The sequence below is a fragment of the Carassius gibelio genome, chromosome A14 (genome assembly GCF_023724105.1).
Source record: "Carassius gibelio isolate Cgi1373 ecotype wild population from Czech Republic chromosome A14, carGib1.2-hapl.c, whole genome shotgun sequence".
Classification (NCBI taxonomy): Eukaryota; Metazoa; Chordata; class Actinopteri; order Cypriniformes; family Cyprinidae; genus Carassius; species Carassius gibelio.
In genome coordinates, this window is record NC_068384.1 from 25,893,485 (window position 1) to 25,911,303 (window position 17,819).

Genomic DNA, 17,819 nt, shown 5'->3' on the forward strand with positions numbered 1-17,819 from the left:
TGAGAGGAATGTTTTGGGTTTAATACATTTATGTGGACATTATTAGTAGCATGCTCTCAACTACCATGAAAACAAAAAATGCTCCTGTCTTTGGAGAAATGCACACACACACACACACACACACACACACACACAAATCATTTGCAAACTGGTTTGTTGTTAATAATTTGCAGGCTATTTTATAAATTGCAGTTTGTACATTGTTAAAACTTTAATAGGATGTGTACAATACGATCATTTTAAGAGCACTTAACTCCTGATAACCATTAACAACTCCTTTACAGCTGGATTAAATACTGTACATAAGTTAAGTATGGTTAAGATAACAAAGGATAATCATTTGTTAACTGCGTGACAATGAATGAAGAACTCACTATTTGAACATAGCACATAAATGTATTGACAATAAAGAGACAACAGTAAATCATACAGTTTATACACTATAAAAATAGCTTGCAAATAATGCGTAAGTGATCTGTTATTGATACTGACTATAACGTTTTAGCAAAGTTTTGTACAATTTTGTTCTTGGTAATTTGTCCTTACAGAAATCACCAAACTATCGTATGAAAGCCATTATATGTTTGGTAGTAGAAGTTCAATATTGTACTAAAAACGACACAACACCCAGACAGTTTGACTCAGTGTATGACAATGTTAGGAAGGTTGTTCTGCTACAATGCAGTGTAATTATGTTGTGTCAGCATAAGTTACAGCCTGTGACGGAGGGGATATGCCAGCCCTCCGATGGCACAAGTGATTCATCACTTTAGTTTCTTCTTGATTACACTAATGACGTATTTGCATCACATTAGCTGTATTAGTATCACTTCCATTTCTATGTCAAACAGTGACATATAATATGCAATTCTTACATTTTGACTGAATATTTACATTTTGATTGAATCTTGTCTGTTCAACAGTTAACCATATTCATACTTTCTAACAGAATAAATGTCATTGATTTCACAGTGAACAGATTGATGCTGATAAAATCATACCTGTTTCTTACTATTCATTTATAAACTGTATGACTGATAAATATGCATCAAATTAAGTTCATGCTATTATGTTAAAACAATGTGAATCCATATCAGTTTTGTGCACAACTCAAATACATAAATTTAGTCCTGAATAGTTTTTGAGACAATTATATATATATATATATATATATATATATATATATATATATATATATATATATATATATATATATATATATATATATATATATATATATATATATATATATATATATATGTATGTATGTATGTATGTATGTATGTATGTATGTATGTATGTATGTATATATATATATATATATATATATATATATATATATATACATATATATATATATATATATATATATATATATATATATATATATATATATATATATATATATATATATTGACTTAATAATTTAGTCTACATTTAAAATAAATAAATGTATTTACAAAGGTATCAAAATCATGGGACACAATGCATCACATGCATCATTTGATCAAGTTCATGAAGTCATTCTGAAGTCATATTTAAATTAAAAGCACAGAGGGCTTATTCTATTCTTATTATGGTTTTTACATGAAAAATTTACACAGAATTCAGCAATAACCCATCTTAACTCACCAAAGACGTGCACTGACACTGCTGCTGAAAAATTGAGAAGCTTCAAGAATCATTTTGGAATCTGTTGATTCACATGAATATAAGTCTGAATGAATCGCAAAGTGCCTTATGATTCCCACCTCTAGTGTCCACATTTTCAACAAGCTATCAAACATTTCTGCTAAGCACAAATTTAAAATGATGGCTTGAAATACAAGTAAAGGCCATTATTACAACTACATTGAATGCACCAGCGCAAGCTCGGTAAGGGAGGGGGAGAAACGGAAAAAGGGCTCATTTATTTAAAGGAGTTGCCATGGGGAATGACATCCATGATTAATGTGGGGGTTGATTATGCAACCAATTGACTATAATTCACACCCACAGAAACATAGGCCAGTCAGCTGCCAGGAGGGCTGAGGGCATTAATACAAATATTTTGCACAAAGTACAGAATAAGAGGGTATTTACATGACACCATTTTCAACTCAAAATTTTTTTTTTTTTTTTTATGTGTTTTTGACGTTCATTTTCACAACAATGGCATTTTGTAGGTCTGAAAACACAAACTTTTGAAAATGTGTTTCAACATGCACATTTTTTTTAACACCATACCATTATTCTCTCTTTGTAAACTACAAAAACATGATTTTTAGTACATGGTTCCTGCAGAATCAATGTTCCACATTAACATTGTTTTTGTACAGTTTAGACTTTTTGACAAATAGGCATCTTTTAATAACGATGAAATGGCATGCTCTTGACATGTTTCATGAGATTCACCATTAGCTGTCATTTGTATAGTACCCTTTCTGGGCTTTTCTATTATTATTTTCTGTGATGGACCGAGAAGATACGAGCCTGCAATCCCAAGGCTCTCACATTTATCAGATGTGAGCTTCAGGGTATCCACAGAGAAAAAGCATAGTGAGTGAGTCTGGCTGTAAGTCAAAGAGACTGAGAATGTCATGGATAAACATGCTTTCAACTCTCTCTCTCTCTCTCTCTCTCTCTCTCTCTCTCTCTTTTATTTCTATCTATCTGATTTATTTACATAATGTCAAAATACAAAATTCAGCGGTTCTCCAAAGACTGGAGTGTGCACAGAAAAAAAAAAAAAAAAAAAAAAGTGAAAATGTGCGGTTGTGAAAATTGTATCTCTTTATGATGAAAGCATGGAAGAAGGAAAATAATTAATAGATACATGAATGAATTAACAAATGAATGAAAAAAAAAATCACTTTTAAACATTTTAAATGCAATTTATTCCTGTTAAGGCAAATCTGGATTTTCTGAATCATTAGTAGTAGTAGTAGTAATATTAAATAATTTCCTATTACCAATGTTAAGAACATGTGCCACTTAATTCTTTTTTGAGAACAGTATTACACCACCACTTAAAAGTTTGGAGTATTTATTTACTTTTTATTATTTATTTATTCATTTTTTTTAGGTTTTTAAAATATGTTAAATGATTATTATTTTAAATAAATGCTCTCTTTCTAACTATCTATTCACACACAGTTTTCACAAAAATATGAAGCAGTTTTCAACTGCTGAAACTTTTTTTTGAGCAGTCATAATAATGAACGTTTCTTGTGCATTTACAGTACATGGAAAGAAGGTGATCTTGAAATAACTTCAAACAAAATATATAAATCAATCTCTAAAGATCAGTTATTACAAGTTTCTATTCCATATGAAGAAATATTGATGAAAAGCCAAAAGTTAAACGAACTGCATGTAAGTGACAAATGAGTGAATGACACAAAGTGCATTGCACAAAAAGCCCTACTGAATCTTCATCTAACCTCAAATAGACTGCAACCCTCAGGCGATCAAAACTGTTTCAACAGCAGGTGCTAAATGATCTAAAACAGTTTCATCAAGACATTTTTATAAATCTGTGCTATTATAAAACAGCTAAACAAAATTTCCTCTACAGTTTAGTATCTGAAAAACAACCATTTCCACATTTAGAATTACACAGACAATTTCAGATCGATATGACGGACAGCTTATTAGGATTAATGTGCCTTTAAAACAAATTCATCTTTCATTAATCAAATACAGGCATCGGCATGAGATGTTCTTCTTAATATCAGGAGACAACTTCTTGCTTTTGTTTTTTTTGTTTTTTTTTGCGCTCCATTCACATGAAGTTTGTGAGGATTATCTACATATATTAAATGAGCTGCATTCATGGGATGTATATTTGTGAATAATACATGGAGTTGCAAAGACAGCATCACCAAGTGATATCAAGAGACTGTTGGACTGCTAGTAAGACAAGCTATGTGCAGTTAACACATGCAGATAGAGTATAAAGCTGACAGTATCTGTTCTTAAAAGCAAAAGCAGTGATTGAATGGATAATTTTAAACAGAACATGTAAATGTTTAACAGCTGTCTTGATTGTATCAATGGTTTGGTTCCAACTATGCAATTCATTGTTTGAATCGAATACTGCATTAAATGTTTAAATACAAAAATAAATGAACCTTAAACTCTGGTTACTCTGCCGAAAGGCATTATCTGATATTCATGACCACAGAAAAGACTCAACATTAATATAAAATTGTTCTAGATTTAGGGTGCAATTAAAACCTTCCAGTCATTATACATAATAATAATCTTGACAATAATAACAAGCATGTCCGAGCAACAATGTGACCGTATTAGTTTTAGCAGAGGTTCCCAACTCTTGCCTTTGAGGTCGACTTTCCTGCAGAGTTCAGCTCCAACCCTAATCAAACACACATAAACAAGCTAACCAAGGATTTATGAAATATAATTTTACACGCAGGTGAGTTTGATCAAGGTTGGAGCTTAACCTTGCAGGAAAGCTGAGAATGCCTGAAGTATATACTGTAACATACCTTTTGACGTACAAAATGAATGAATTGCATGCAAATACAATATAGCGAACACGTGGGTGGCATCTGCAAACAAATTATGAAAGATTTTCCTCAAGTTCAAACAGGTTTAAGAGTAACCACAGGTGTATTTAATTTATTGTTTTATCATGTAAAATCTAACGATAATCTCACATTTGCTTTTTTTTAACACTTTCGGTTAGGTTTAGTGTAGGTTGTGTGTTATTTTTAAATGTGATACAGTGCCCTTTATCAACACTCACCAGACATTTCATTTCCAAACTGCCACAATATGCACTACAACCAATATAATAAAATATTGTCGGCTACTTGTTCACCTGTTTCCGATAAAACTGAACACGCTGTCACTGGACACTGGTGACTAACGCTGCTGTATCACATGCAACTCAATTAAAATTAAATTTATGCATTTAGAAGACACTTTTATCCAAAGCGACTTACAGTGCATTCAGACTACCCATTTTTACCTATCATGTATTCCCAGGGAATCGAACCCCCAACCTTGTGCTTGATAATGCAATGCTCTACCAATTGAGCTACAGGAATAATACAACTTGCAACTATACTTACTAGAGTGGACATTTCTATAATGCCAAAAACGAGGACACTTTGGAAACTGAACCAACACTTTTCAATAAGGACAGAAATTAATTTAAATTTAATTTTCATCTAAAAGTGATATTTACAACCCTTATAACCAGCTCAGTGATGCCATGAATGAATTTACACTGCAGTTGCAATTGCATCAACAATGTTATAAGATCAATGCTTTAAATATAACATATATTAAAGTAAATGAGACTTTAAATATGAAACTAAATCAGTAAAATATACTTATCAGTAAGTTATTAGGTAAATCACTGATTTAGTGTTTCAACTGATTAGTTCAAACAGCTGATTCAAAAATGAAGCAGGTGATCTGCTGATAGTATTCCTATTATCTTTTGTCATTTAAAAAAAAAAAAGAAGAGTAGTATACAAGTATGCAGTTTTGAAATTAGACACTGTATTTCTGAATGGCTTATGGAATCATTGACTCATTTGAATCGTCCAAAAACACTCAATAATTCAAAACACAACTGTAGATCGGAGACAGCAAAACAGTCCACACTGACAATACTGTGTCTAAAATGCATGTCAATTAATATTAACTTGAACATAAAATTACCATTTATTTAAGTGTGTGTATTTATTAATTTATTTATACACCATTGAATAAAATAGTAATCTTAAAAGGAGGACAAATGAGCATCTGGCTCAAGCCTGCACTAGTAAACAGACATGGTATTTCAGAACCCTAAAACTGGACGGGCGGCCACCCTAAACACATCCTCACACTTTAGGTTGGATTTAGATTTCAGCAAGAATAGCTGCCAGACTCTGTTAAACTTCACACATTGCCAAGATGGAAGTGTTTCCTTCGCCTGTAAATTGTTAATGTGAGGCTGACTATACAACCTTGTGTACAAATGGACAAATAGAAACCAGGAGACATTCTGGCTTTGTTGCATCGATGTAGAGCAGAATGACATGCTCTGGGAGTCTGGGACACCTGAGCTTCCAGTGTGTCTCTATTTCTTTGTCTTATTCATTTCCATCCAACTGAAGTGTGAGGATGAATTTGTAATCCATGATCAGGTAATTCTCCTTCCATTGGGAAATCACTGAAAGAGTATACAAAACCAAATCAGCAAAATTACATTCTTTACACATGTAGGCGGAAAACGAATTGGAATCTGACAGTGAAAGAGAAATGGTGAGAATGATCGGTAAACACATTTACAGGCTAAATAATAGGCCGTCAACATTTTAACAAAGACGGTCAAATGTTGCTAGAAATAGGCTAATAAACCATGTTTAGGTGCACACTTCAGGTCGGACAACTTATAAAACATTTTAGTTTATAAATTATGCATTTTTCTTTTCTTTTTTTCATACAACCTCATATGTATGTATTGAGTTCTTTATTGCAAAGAAAAGAAAGAAAGAAAAACAACTTTGGTGTGGATAAATTTTGCATAAATAGCTCAGGAAGTGATGATGACATAGATATCATGTTTGGCTATGCAGGCTACTGTATATTATTAGCATTTTTTTTTTTTTTTTATTGGCAGAAAAAAAAAACAGTATTTCAAATGCAGAATGATTTATTATAATTCATTGAAAGGTTATGATTTTATTTGTATTTATTTTTCCTCACTACCAATAAGAACAGGGACTTTTTTTATTTAATTTAGTTTTTAGATAATTAATATCTGTAAAAAAAAAAAAAAAAAGGAAAAAAAAAAGAAGTTGGCTTACAGTATTGTTGCTTCCTCTCTTTTCTCCCTGATGCAAGACTTCGTTGAACAGTACAGTAAAACACAAACACACACACACACACGCACACACAGTTGTGCCCTTGCTCTGAAACACCTTCTTCGATTCACGTGAAACATCGCTGTTGTGCTACTGTCATGCTTTATGTCACATTTTAAAGAGAGAAGTAAAGCATTTTTGTATCATCCCTGATGTTACTGTCACCCCAACTTTTTGAATAAACCTGTCACCAAGAACAGGCGGCAGTGATTTGTTTACTTCCTTCAAATCAAATTGAAAAAGGATGCCAAGCCAAAACTACAAAACAGGCCGTTTTTCCGCAGCTGTCCTCTACATCTCAGAAAATGGCTGCCACTGCTTCTGCCCCCCGAAGACTGTTTGCTGCACCAGTTAGTTTCAGACCATAAAAGCAGCTGCATTTTCCACTTAAACTACAAGTTTCAAGGGTTCAATATGTCCAAATTGCCAGAGAAATGGCGCATCAGGTCCTCTGAGCTTATCGTTTGTGCCTGTAATGAAAAAGGACTACATCTGAACATTCAGTATTGCCTCTGGCATTGTGCATGTTACTGCAGCTAAACACTTCTGCGTCAAATAGAGCAGAAACAGGTGATGAGGAAAGAGAGGGACGATGCCGTTCGCACAAACTGTTTAATACAGAAGCGCTTGTGTTCAGCCACGGACCAATGACTTTCCTCCCTGGCTCATTTAATGCAGCTATATCCAACAATGTCAAAAGCGTGGTTGTCAAGGAAACATTATCTAGCATGAGTCACAAATTCAGAGTTGTGCCGGCCCCCAATACAATCATTAATTAGTGCACTAGGAAGTCTCAGTTACATGGAAACAACACACAAAAAAAAGTTTAGCAACTGGCTTAAGCTTGGTCTTTCTAAAGAGAGCTTTACTGTACACCATCCACCTTTAAATACCAATGTGTGCTTACAGTTTTAGACTTAAAACTGGATTAAAAATACTACCATAGATGTATAATATTTTCCTTTAAGACACAGCATTCTCAATGAATGAACATGGACACCCACACACACACACACACACACACACACACATCTCAGCAGAACAAGATAATGTCTTCAAAACAAAACCAACTTAATGGTTGTGGGAGTGGTGGTGGGGTTACTTAAAACTTAACATTCAAGGAACTGGAGCAATTCAGCAATCTTGGTTTCTTTATCTGCAAAAGTATGATAAATACAATACTTAAACAGAGGAGATCTGGGGCAAATATAATGCTTTTTGATATTCAGAAGACCAAAGGTACTTTAATGTTCACTGTATCGTGTAGAGACTCATTCTTTCAGTTCAGCTATAAACATGGTTGCTATGAAAACATGAGCTGGCATCAGCTGCAAATTCTGAAGTGTGCAAGCCATTAATATCTTTAGTGTGTAACATAATTTGAATATAACAAATGTCACAAACCACACATCACAATAAAATGCAGAGTATTATCACCTGCCATTCATATATGTCATCCAAATTTAAACTAGTAACCTAAGATAAAATATACATATCAGTTGAAATTAAGTTTAAAGACATCAACATTTCAAATGGCTTCAAATCACTTCAAATCACAAAAAAAAAAATAAAAAAAAAAAATAAATTCTTATATGTGTCAATTGCCCCAAATCGTCCCCTTTCACAAAGATTAAAACCTTGAATAAAAGTAAAAAAAAAAAAAAATAGATAAATAAATAACTAAATAAAAAAGTTCCTGAATGTGCTGCTCAAATACTAAATATAAACATGTCAGTGCATAGAGGATCCAAAATAGAATTAGTTACAATGAAAAAAATAAAAAATAAATTGGCCAATTGGTGGTTTCTGCATAAACCTTTGCACATGTTGGCCTAATGCACGCCAAAATGCTATTTTAGACATGCAGTGCATCAAACATGATGTTTCGGGTTCAGTGTTTTAGATGAAATACATACGAGAAGGACTGTCAAGAGCCTCTCAAAAGCACAATCCTGCTATTATTATTATTAATTCTTCCCACATTTCTCTCTCACACACACAACATTTATTAGAGAAGTTAAGACCTTTGGAAACCTGAACCATATACCAGAGACCAAGCGTGAGGGTTTAGGTGCTTCAGTAAAATAAAAATACAATTCTTAATTTACCAAATTGTCTGTAAGAGCATTCAGGGCATTTTATTTGTAAAGCAACTTTAACAATCAAAAAAACATGATAAGACTTCTGTAAACAGAAACAGAAACAGAAACAGAAAAAAGGGATACAAAAAGCATAAAGAAAGAAAAGACAGAGCAAATTACATTGTATTTGAATACCTTGACCTCAACAGGATTGCACAATGAAGTTAACCAATATACAGATTCCTCATTTTATTTATTTTATCTCTCATGGTACATTCTACTTTAAACAATCATTAATTTAATATTTAAATAAAGACTGAATGAAATTAAGCCTTTTCTTAAAAAAAAAGAAAAATAAAAAAATCTCTCTCTTTTATTAATTTGAACAGAAAACAAAGATTTCAAGCTAACATGATTGAGCATAATAATATTGCACATGAAAAGTGATATGATTTAAATCTGCAGCCTTTTCATATGGTGAGTTAATCTCACAGTTGTGTCAATAAGACACAGTCCTCTCCACATGTATAAATTACGCTCAATTAGTACTTTATTCCCACAATGCGTTTGCTCTGTCCAGAATCATATCACGTTAATGCACACTTATTTGGTTGCATATTGTTAATAAGAAACCTTTTACTAGTTGCTCTGGGATATAAGAATAAGCAAACTGTTAGATGTGATATGCTAGGAGGCCTCACATCGTGCAACGTGACAGTGAAAATGACATCACCGTCATCTGTATGCCTCCGTCAGTCAGCAACCAGCAGAATTCAGAATGTATTCAGAAGATAATTTTAGATTCAGAGCTCAAACTAAAAGCCTGTATCACTTATAGCATTCAAAATGTCCCTTGAAATTGTTAAATAGTACCAATAGTCTTTAAATAATTCTGCATAGAAAAATAAATTAAATATGAAGTCAAACTACAAATTGACAGGTGACAGTGGTCGTCAATGTTTTTGCATGTTTTTTTTTTTTTTTTAATGTTTCTAGAATCCACTGTTTTTCTTGATGAGCCTGTTGAATTAAATTGTCGACTGTTGTAATTTACACAACTGCCCCACAAATACAAATAATGTTGACTTACAAAATAAATCCATATACGCTTACATGGCAAGCAGCTGTTTAGTTTCTCTTTGAGTTTGTGAATGTCCTGTCATGTGCCTTAACCAAACACTTCAAGGAGAATCACATTTCAGTAGAACAATATCGAATGGCTCTTTACAGGTAATTGGAATAATCCAAAATGTCCGGATGTTGGCCGTCAGTGCCTTCACATATAATCAAATCCAAGAGATTCAAGTCCCCAAAAGTGGCAAAATATAATCCAAGAGAGGGGAGTCTGGGGCATTCCACCACTTTCAAGCATTTGCCAACTTCCATTTCTTCCACTCCATTAGATTTTGTCATCCCAAGATGCCTAAAAATACTTCCAACCAAACACAATGAAGAAGGGTCAATATGAAGTACACTCAACACAGTTTCATGACCCAATTTGGTAAAAACAAAGTTCAGTGGAATTTGATGGAATTCTTAATCAAAAGCAGCAAACTAAAACTATTTTTTTTTTAATGGATACTGACTAGTGTGACGTTTTATGTAATTTTAACACAGCCAACAATTCTAAGGGAGTTACGTTTTGTGTAATGAAATGTTTCCGGTATTCCATTGGTGATTTAGATTTGTCTTAAGGCACTTTTGTCATTACAGGGCAGTTGAAGATGATGTTCTAGAATTTACTGAGGGCTGTCTGTTCCTGTAGTACTTGAAGGTAGTCTGGGGTCCCCATTTTTGCCTTTAGTTCATAATAATCACTTTTACGCTGCTCAATCACTATCTTACTGTGGTTGCACCCTATCAATGATTTTTTCATTTTTTTGTCATGTGGTTTCTCAGGGAAACGGATCTCAAAGCCACTCACCCCTATACTGTTGAAATCCTTTTTGTTCTGCAAGTAGTTGGGGAGGAATATGCTGTCTCGTCGCGGTAAGAACTCGTCCAGCTCGTCAATGGTGCTTAATCTGTTCCTGGAGTCCAAGGATAAAGAGTCCTTGTCTTTGTCGGCAGTGTTGTGTAGCATCATTTTCTGTCTTTCCGAATCTTCAAATTTGAAGTCCAACTCTGAGTCTCTAATTCCACAAGTGTGAGCTTTGTTCATGTACTCGATGGTCTGCGAGATGAAGGTCTCTCCACCCAGTTCATCCTTCTTGTTAGATTTGTGATTGTGCCTCCTGATCTGAAGAGGCATGGAGCCGCACTCCTGGTTGCCAAGTCCCTCCTGTCTTCCTGCTGGCTTTTTGTTGCGTCTCAACACAAAGACCAGCAGGCAGAAGGCCACAAAGACAGTGAGGATCAGAACTACCAGTATACTTAATATCATAATAGACAAGGGCACAGGACCACCTGGGGGTGCCTTGCCAACGCCAGCAGGTGACAATGATGTGAGGACAGGGGTGGCGCTGGTCAGGATTAACGGAGGCCTGGCTATGAGCTTCGGGCACATGATCTCATTTTTCAGCTCTCTCAGCTCAACGTTAGAGAACTGCACTGGAGACACACACTTGATACCTTTGGCAGCGACCCCTTCGTTCAGCTTTTCCAGCCAGAGTTTCAAAGCCACTAAATCACAGGAGCATTCCCAAGGGTTGCCATCCAGGTCTATCTGAGTGAGAGATTTGAGCTGGTCTAGGACGCCACTCACAGGCAGAGTCATGAAGTGGTTGTTCTTTATATTCAATCTGGCAAGAGAAACGCCTGCAAAGATGTAAGCAGGCAGACTTCTGAGCACATTGTTATTCATGTACAAGAGCTGCAAATTTGGCATAGAGTCAAATGTCCCTGCTAGCACCTCCTTTATGGCATTATACTCCAAATAGAGATATTGGAGGTTACTGAGCCCAAGAAACATTTCAGGGTGCAGCTGCTCCAGATGATTTCCATTTAGGTATAGCCTACGGAGGTTTGTAAGATTTGCGAAAACACCTTTTTGGACGGTGGATATTTGATTGCTGCCCAAATGTAATAAATCTAAACCTTCAAACCCTTGGAAGTCAGTGGGATGGATATCTCTGATGTAATTACCACTAAGGTGCAATTTCTTGGCATTCGGTGGTTTAGGTACAAGATCTGCTAGACTCTGAATGTTTCTTTCTTGGCAGCTGACATTAATGCCGAAGTCAGAAGGGTGAGCTTTGCATGTGCAAGGGTGGGGGCAGGAGAGGGGAGGCATTCGCGTTTGATAGGACACAATTTGGCCATTTTTAACAGCTGGGTTAACAGCGACAATCCCATTGACATTTATTTTGGAGGGATTGGTAGTTTTGGGTGCTTTGGTCACTAAAGGTGCAATGGTTGAAGGTGCCACGTTAGACATGGTTAGCCCACCCTCAGGCTGGGAGGGGGGCATCCGTACATCAAAGTCACTGCCTGTCCCCATGGGGCACAGCTCCTGCTTATTAGTCTCCTTTAAGAGTCTGCCATACAGGTCACTAGGGGTCTCACAAATAGCCTCTCCAATGAAAATGTTATAGGGCATATTCTCCAACCAGGCTTTCAAAGGCAACAAATCACAAGTGCAATTCCATGGGTTGTCATCCAACTGCAATTCCACTATCCGCCCAATGTGCTCCAGAACTCCAAGATAAGGAAGCTTCTGTATCCTATTTCCTCTTATGTCCAAGTGAGTAAGGGAGGCAAATCGGAAAATGTTCTCAGGTAGGCTTTGAATCAGATTGTCATTTAAAATAAGAACCTTCAGTTTATGTAATTTGTTGAAGGCTCCTTTCTCAATGAACTTGATTAAATTGTAGTCAGCCTGGAGGTATTCCAAGTTCTCGATCCCTCGGAATGTGTCAGCACGGAGCTCTTTTAACTCATTGTTATTTAAGTGCAACTGTTTCAATGCACTAAGCCCCACAAAGGCCCCTCCCTCAATGTTCTGGAGTTTGTTGTTCCCCAGCTGGAGTGAGACTGCGTGTGTGAAATTCACAAAAGAGTTGGGATAAAGGATGTACAAAAGGTTGTTCTGGAAATTTAAATGGTAGAGGCTGGACACTGGTGGCTGCAGCTGTGTAGGTCTGTACACAGTTATTTTCTCACAGTTCACATAGAGGACGTTCTCGATGGACATGCAGGAGCATGCGCTGCAGGTTTCAGCTCTGAGGTCCGAATCCAAGTCACAAAATGTTCCCGATATGGAAAATGCCAACAGAACAAGCAGCAGCATCTTGCCTTTTACCAATTGCCCCAGTAAACCATTTAGTAACCTTAGAGGGGGGAAAAAACAAACAAACAATCAAAACACATGCCTGTTACCCATTGAGTCACACAGCTAATGCCAAGATCTTACAGCAGGGGTGTTTAAAAAGCCCTCTGCACACACAATGTGCCTTTTGAATTCAAACTTAATATCTGAGCCTACACTGAAAATATCTGTATTTACCAGCACCACAATTCCATACATACATACTACTACTACTACTAATAATAATTATTATATGTGAATAAAAATATATAGAATTGTAATATGCTGAGGTATTGTGACTAGCACCACAATGAATGTATGCATCAGCGTATTTCTTGTGTTTCAGTGAAATCTAAAATGGGGGGAAAAGTATCTTGCATCGCATACAGAAGACAGTATCATCATCTTCACAAAGACGTTATTTAAAATAGGCTACAGTACAAAAAGATTATGACCTTTGGTTTCTCAAGCTTTGCCAGCAAATAACTGAACACACACACACACATATATGTATGTGTGTGTGTGTGTGTGTGTGTGTGTGTATATATATATATATATATATATATATATATATATATATATATATATATATATATATATATATATATATATATATATATATATAGGATAAGAATTCAACACTCACCGGCAATGTTCATATTTCCTCCTTTACAGATAACACCGGACATTGAGAGCGCCAAGAGAGGGACTATCCCCATTCACTCAGGATCAGATTTCAGTCTCAGCCTCTCTCGTCAAGCTCAGGTTGTACAAAGCATATATTCTGTCATAAAGTCCCAAGGTTACTGAGCTTTTTTGAGGCATGTCAAACACGACGCAGCGTATTTGCACTGATAAAATAATTCGTTTCAAAACCCAAATTAAAATGATAAAATAGCAAGTGGTTAAAGTGGATGCAAAACAGGTCCAACATTCTTCCGTAAAGGGAACCGAGCATCTGTTACGCAATTTGAACGAACAGTTCGCTCAACAGTTCAGAAAAAAAAAAAAAAAAAAAAAAAAACAGATACAGATCTTAATCAATTAATCGCAACAATCCATCGCGCGTCGCGACTCAACCCGATTCCCAAAAATCGGAAATCAACTCCAGTTAAATCCTGTCGTTTCTTGGAAAAATGCAAGTTGCGAGATAAAAGAAACTAGGCGCTCTGATGTCAGACCGACGAGGAAATTAATAATTCAGATGAGTAAAACACGCTCGAAAAAAAGAGATGCCAACCTGCACCACATCATCAAAATAAGCATTGTTGGTGCAGTCCTCGTTCGAATAATGAGACCAGTATTACAAACCAACTATTCCACATCGTCCTCTTCTAAGGATGTTGGTTTTGCTGCTGCATTGAGCTTCCCACACGGTGAAGCCGGAGGAGAGAAAATGCAGTGATGCAGAGAGCATGAGAGAGAGAGAGAGAGAGAGAGAGAGAGAGAGAGAGAGAGAGAGAGAGAGAGAGAGAGAGAGAGAGAGAAGGGGGGTTAACAGGGCGAAAATAATAAGTAACAGAATTCAACTTCAGACACCTCTTAAACACTCATTAGTGAACATACAACGCGCTCTGTGTCTTTCGTCGAGGGATTTCTGGAAATTGTGACGCGCAATCTTTAGTTGGATCCCAGCCAGTTCGTGCGCGCGTAACATATTTCCTGACAGCATCATGTATTTTATTTATTTATTTATTTATAATATGTATATTACTTGCCCGCGTGCGTGAGTGTGTTAGAGAGATAGAGCGAGAGAAGGGAGGGCGATTGACAGGTCGAACATACTGAAGAACAGCATTTAACTTCAAATATCTCTGAAACACTCAATAATGACCGTTGCAGAACTCTCTTTCTCATGTGTTTTTCGTTGAGAGATCTCTGGAAATGTTGACGCCTAATCTTCAATCGGATCAAGGCCAGTTTGCACGCGCCCGGTTGCCTGGCACCAGCAGCAGGATCTAACGCGTGGGATTCTTTATTTTCTTTATTTTACATTTCTAAGATTGCGTGGCTACACGGCACCGCATTCAGAAACTACGGCAAAGTCACACACAGTAGCTTAATAAGCTGTTGCACAAACAGCAATAAATCTTGATAGTTTGAAATTTCGCCAGGGATGGTGAATCTTTCTTGATGGACAACATGTGTGCCGTTTTATTTATTTATGTATTTATTTATTTAGTTTTATGTCTTTCCAATAACCTGAACATTGAGTTGTGTTCATGCGTGTGTTTGATTGACGTTATGCCGTGTATGATCCGCAATTTGGAGCATTTATGACTGAACCTTTAGATTATAAAGATAGGAGAAAAAAAATAAATAAATAGTAAAATAGCGGACTCAGATTAAGCTCTGTTGCGTCCACATGGATCTGCAGTGGGTTAATGTTGAACCAAGAAAATAAAAATAAAAATAAGATTAAACACGGCGCCCTCATCTGGCAGAAATAAGTGAGATTTAGCTCAAAATGAATTGATTTTCAAGTCTTTCTTTCTTTTTCTTTCTTTCTTTCTTTCTTTCTTTCTTTCTTTCTTTCTTTCTTTCTTTCTTTCTTTTTAGATTTGCTGAACCGTTTGTCGCAGAAACTGATTCCTGTCAAAGATCCAGTTGAATTTGTATGTTTCTTTTCTTTATATATATATATATATATATATATATATATAAACTAAAATGCATACTGTATGTTGAGGATATGTGAACACACTAATGATTTTAATGATATATGTGCAGAAAAGCCATTATAAATACATATTTTTATAGACAAGACATATGTGTCTATTAAAAAAAGAAAGGAAAAATAAACTTTTGTGTAAACTTGCCCCAAACACGTTTCAGAGAGATTATAAATTTAATGACATTGTGTGTGTGTGTGTGTGTGTCTGTGTGTGTGTGTGTGTGTGTGTGTGTTACTTTAAAACCAAATGTTTTAAAATTCAGATTGTTGAACACAGAACTCATTTTAGCCTTATATGACAGCCTTATATTCAGCCTAAACATGGATCAACGTGAAAGAAAAGTAAAAGTGATGGTTTGCACCTTCTACTATTCTGGAAAATTATTGAAGCTTATTGTTATAGAGAGCCAAAAATCACAAGAAGTTCCCGGCTCAATAAGAGGTAAAACAGCAAAGATCCCCCAGGGTGCTTCAGTCAGTTATGAGCTGGGCAGCAATGTCGCACTTGTTCAAATTTTGTACATTTCTGTTTATACCAAGGTATGGGGTAAACACTTTCAGTCTGGGTGTTTAGTGTGAAGTGACAGCCTTTGCTCTGTGAATATGGGGGTTGTTCCGGTTTTTGTGTCTGCCTCTCTCAAGTTTCCATCTTTGATATGTTAAACAACTCCCTGTTTTTAACTAGCAACAAGAAGAAGAAAAAAAATAGTGGTGGTGAAAAAAAAAAAACATATATGTTTTGTTTATTTTGTACACAGTTTTGTCACTTAGGTCGGTTGAATATGCCTTAATTTAATCCACATTTAATGTCAGTGCTCAATATGTGTAGAGTGTTTTTATTTGTATTTATTTTATTTATTTATTTTTCGCCATGAACTTACTGCCTAACAAGAGTGGGAACAAACAATCGTTCAGTTATTAAAATGTTATAACTGTTCTTGCCTTATTTACTTCTGGAAGTAATATTATTCTGACATAATTAGACAATATATGTCCTTTTTCATTTTGTTTTGTTCACTCACTATATATACATATACATAAATATAATATAAAATCATGCAATGTTTGACAGAGAGTAATGGCTCAGTTTCAACTTTTCAGAAAGTGAGTAATGAGATGCAATATATGTAAAGGATGCCGGTACTGCATCTTCATTCCTCTGGTTGTTTTTACAATTTGCATGTAAAAAACACAGTGGGTGAAGTAGCAAAAAAAAAAAAAAAAAAAAAAAATATTGGCAAGATTCCAGAGCACATGTTCTTCTGTTTTTGGTTATTTCTGTATGTAGCCTCTCCTCCCAATATGCAAAACAGAGAATGTCGCCTTCATTCCACATGTTTTACAGCTTTTTTTTTTTTTCTTTTTTTTTTTAACCCTTGCTCCTCGTTCCCGTCAATCATACAGCAATCTAATAAAGTACATCCCTCCAGCTGGTAAACAAGCTGATTGACAGGCAGTCTGTTGAAATAGGGTAATGAGATAGAAGAGATGACACTGTGGAACGTCGCCTGAAGTTAATGAGTGTGGCTGGGGGAATGTCTACCCGGGATTACCACAAAGAACTTTGGAGTCTAGTGGCAGAAATGTCTTTGAACTATCAACATATGTACATATGCGATGATTAAATCTGTTTATCTTTCATGTCTGAAAGGGTACTGAGCCTTCAGGCATGGAAGACGCTCACATTCATTAGGAAAGCTGAACATGTTTGAGTGGCAAGGGTTTCTAGATAGAAATGAAAATAATATATTTATGGTATTTTATAAGGGTTTTACCATCTTTAAAGAGCCACACAGATGGGAAATCAAAAGGTATTACAGTGTATGATGTAGCTGTCCATCAGTGTAAACAATTTGCAAAGTAATTAAACCAAAAAGTACACGAATTATAAAGTTATTGGCTTCTAAAGTAAGGAGTCAACTCTGAATCGCTGAAACGAGTCGTTATAGATT

The 17,819-nt window shown here is 35.5% G+C and overlaps 1 protein-coding gene across 2 annotated transcripts; it reads right to left on the bottom strand.

Moving 5' to 3' along the window:
- Nucleotides 1–8,994: 8,994 nt before the first annotated feature.
- On the bottom strand, nt 8,995–14,179 carry LOC128027056 (SLIT and NTRK-like protein 4). Of its 2 annotated transcripts, XM_052614378.1 has the most exons (3): nt 13,840–14,179; nt 10,872–13,215; nt 8,995–10,379 (listed from the first exon to the last, which is right to left on the bottom strand). In XM_052614378.1, the coding sequence occupies exons 2-3, from the start codon at nt 13,173–13,175 to the stop codon at nt 10,371–10,373; spliced, it is 2,313 nt and encodes a 770-aa protein (XP_052470338.1). In that variant the 5' UTR covers nt 13,176–13,215; nt 13,840–14,179; the 3' UTR covers nt 8,995–10,370. The 2 variants fall into 2 exon arrangements, with proteins under 2 accessions (XP_052470338.1, XP_052470337.1); XM_052614377.1 differs by having other exon boundaries at nt 8,995–13,215.
- Between the last annotated feature and the right edge of the window lie 3,640 nt (nt 14,180–17,819).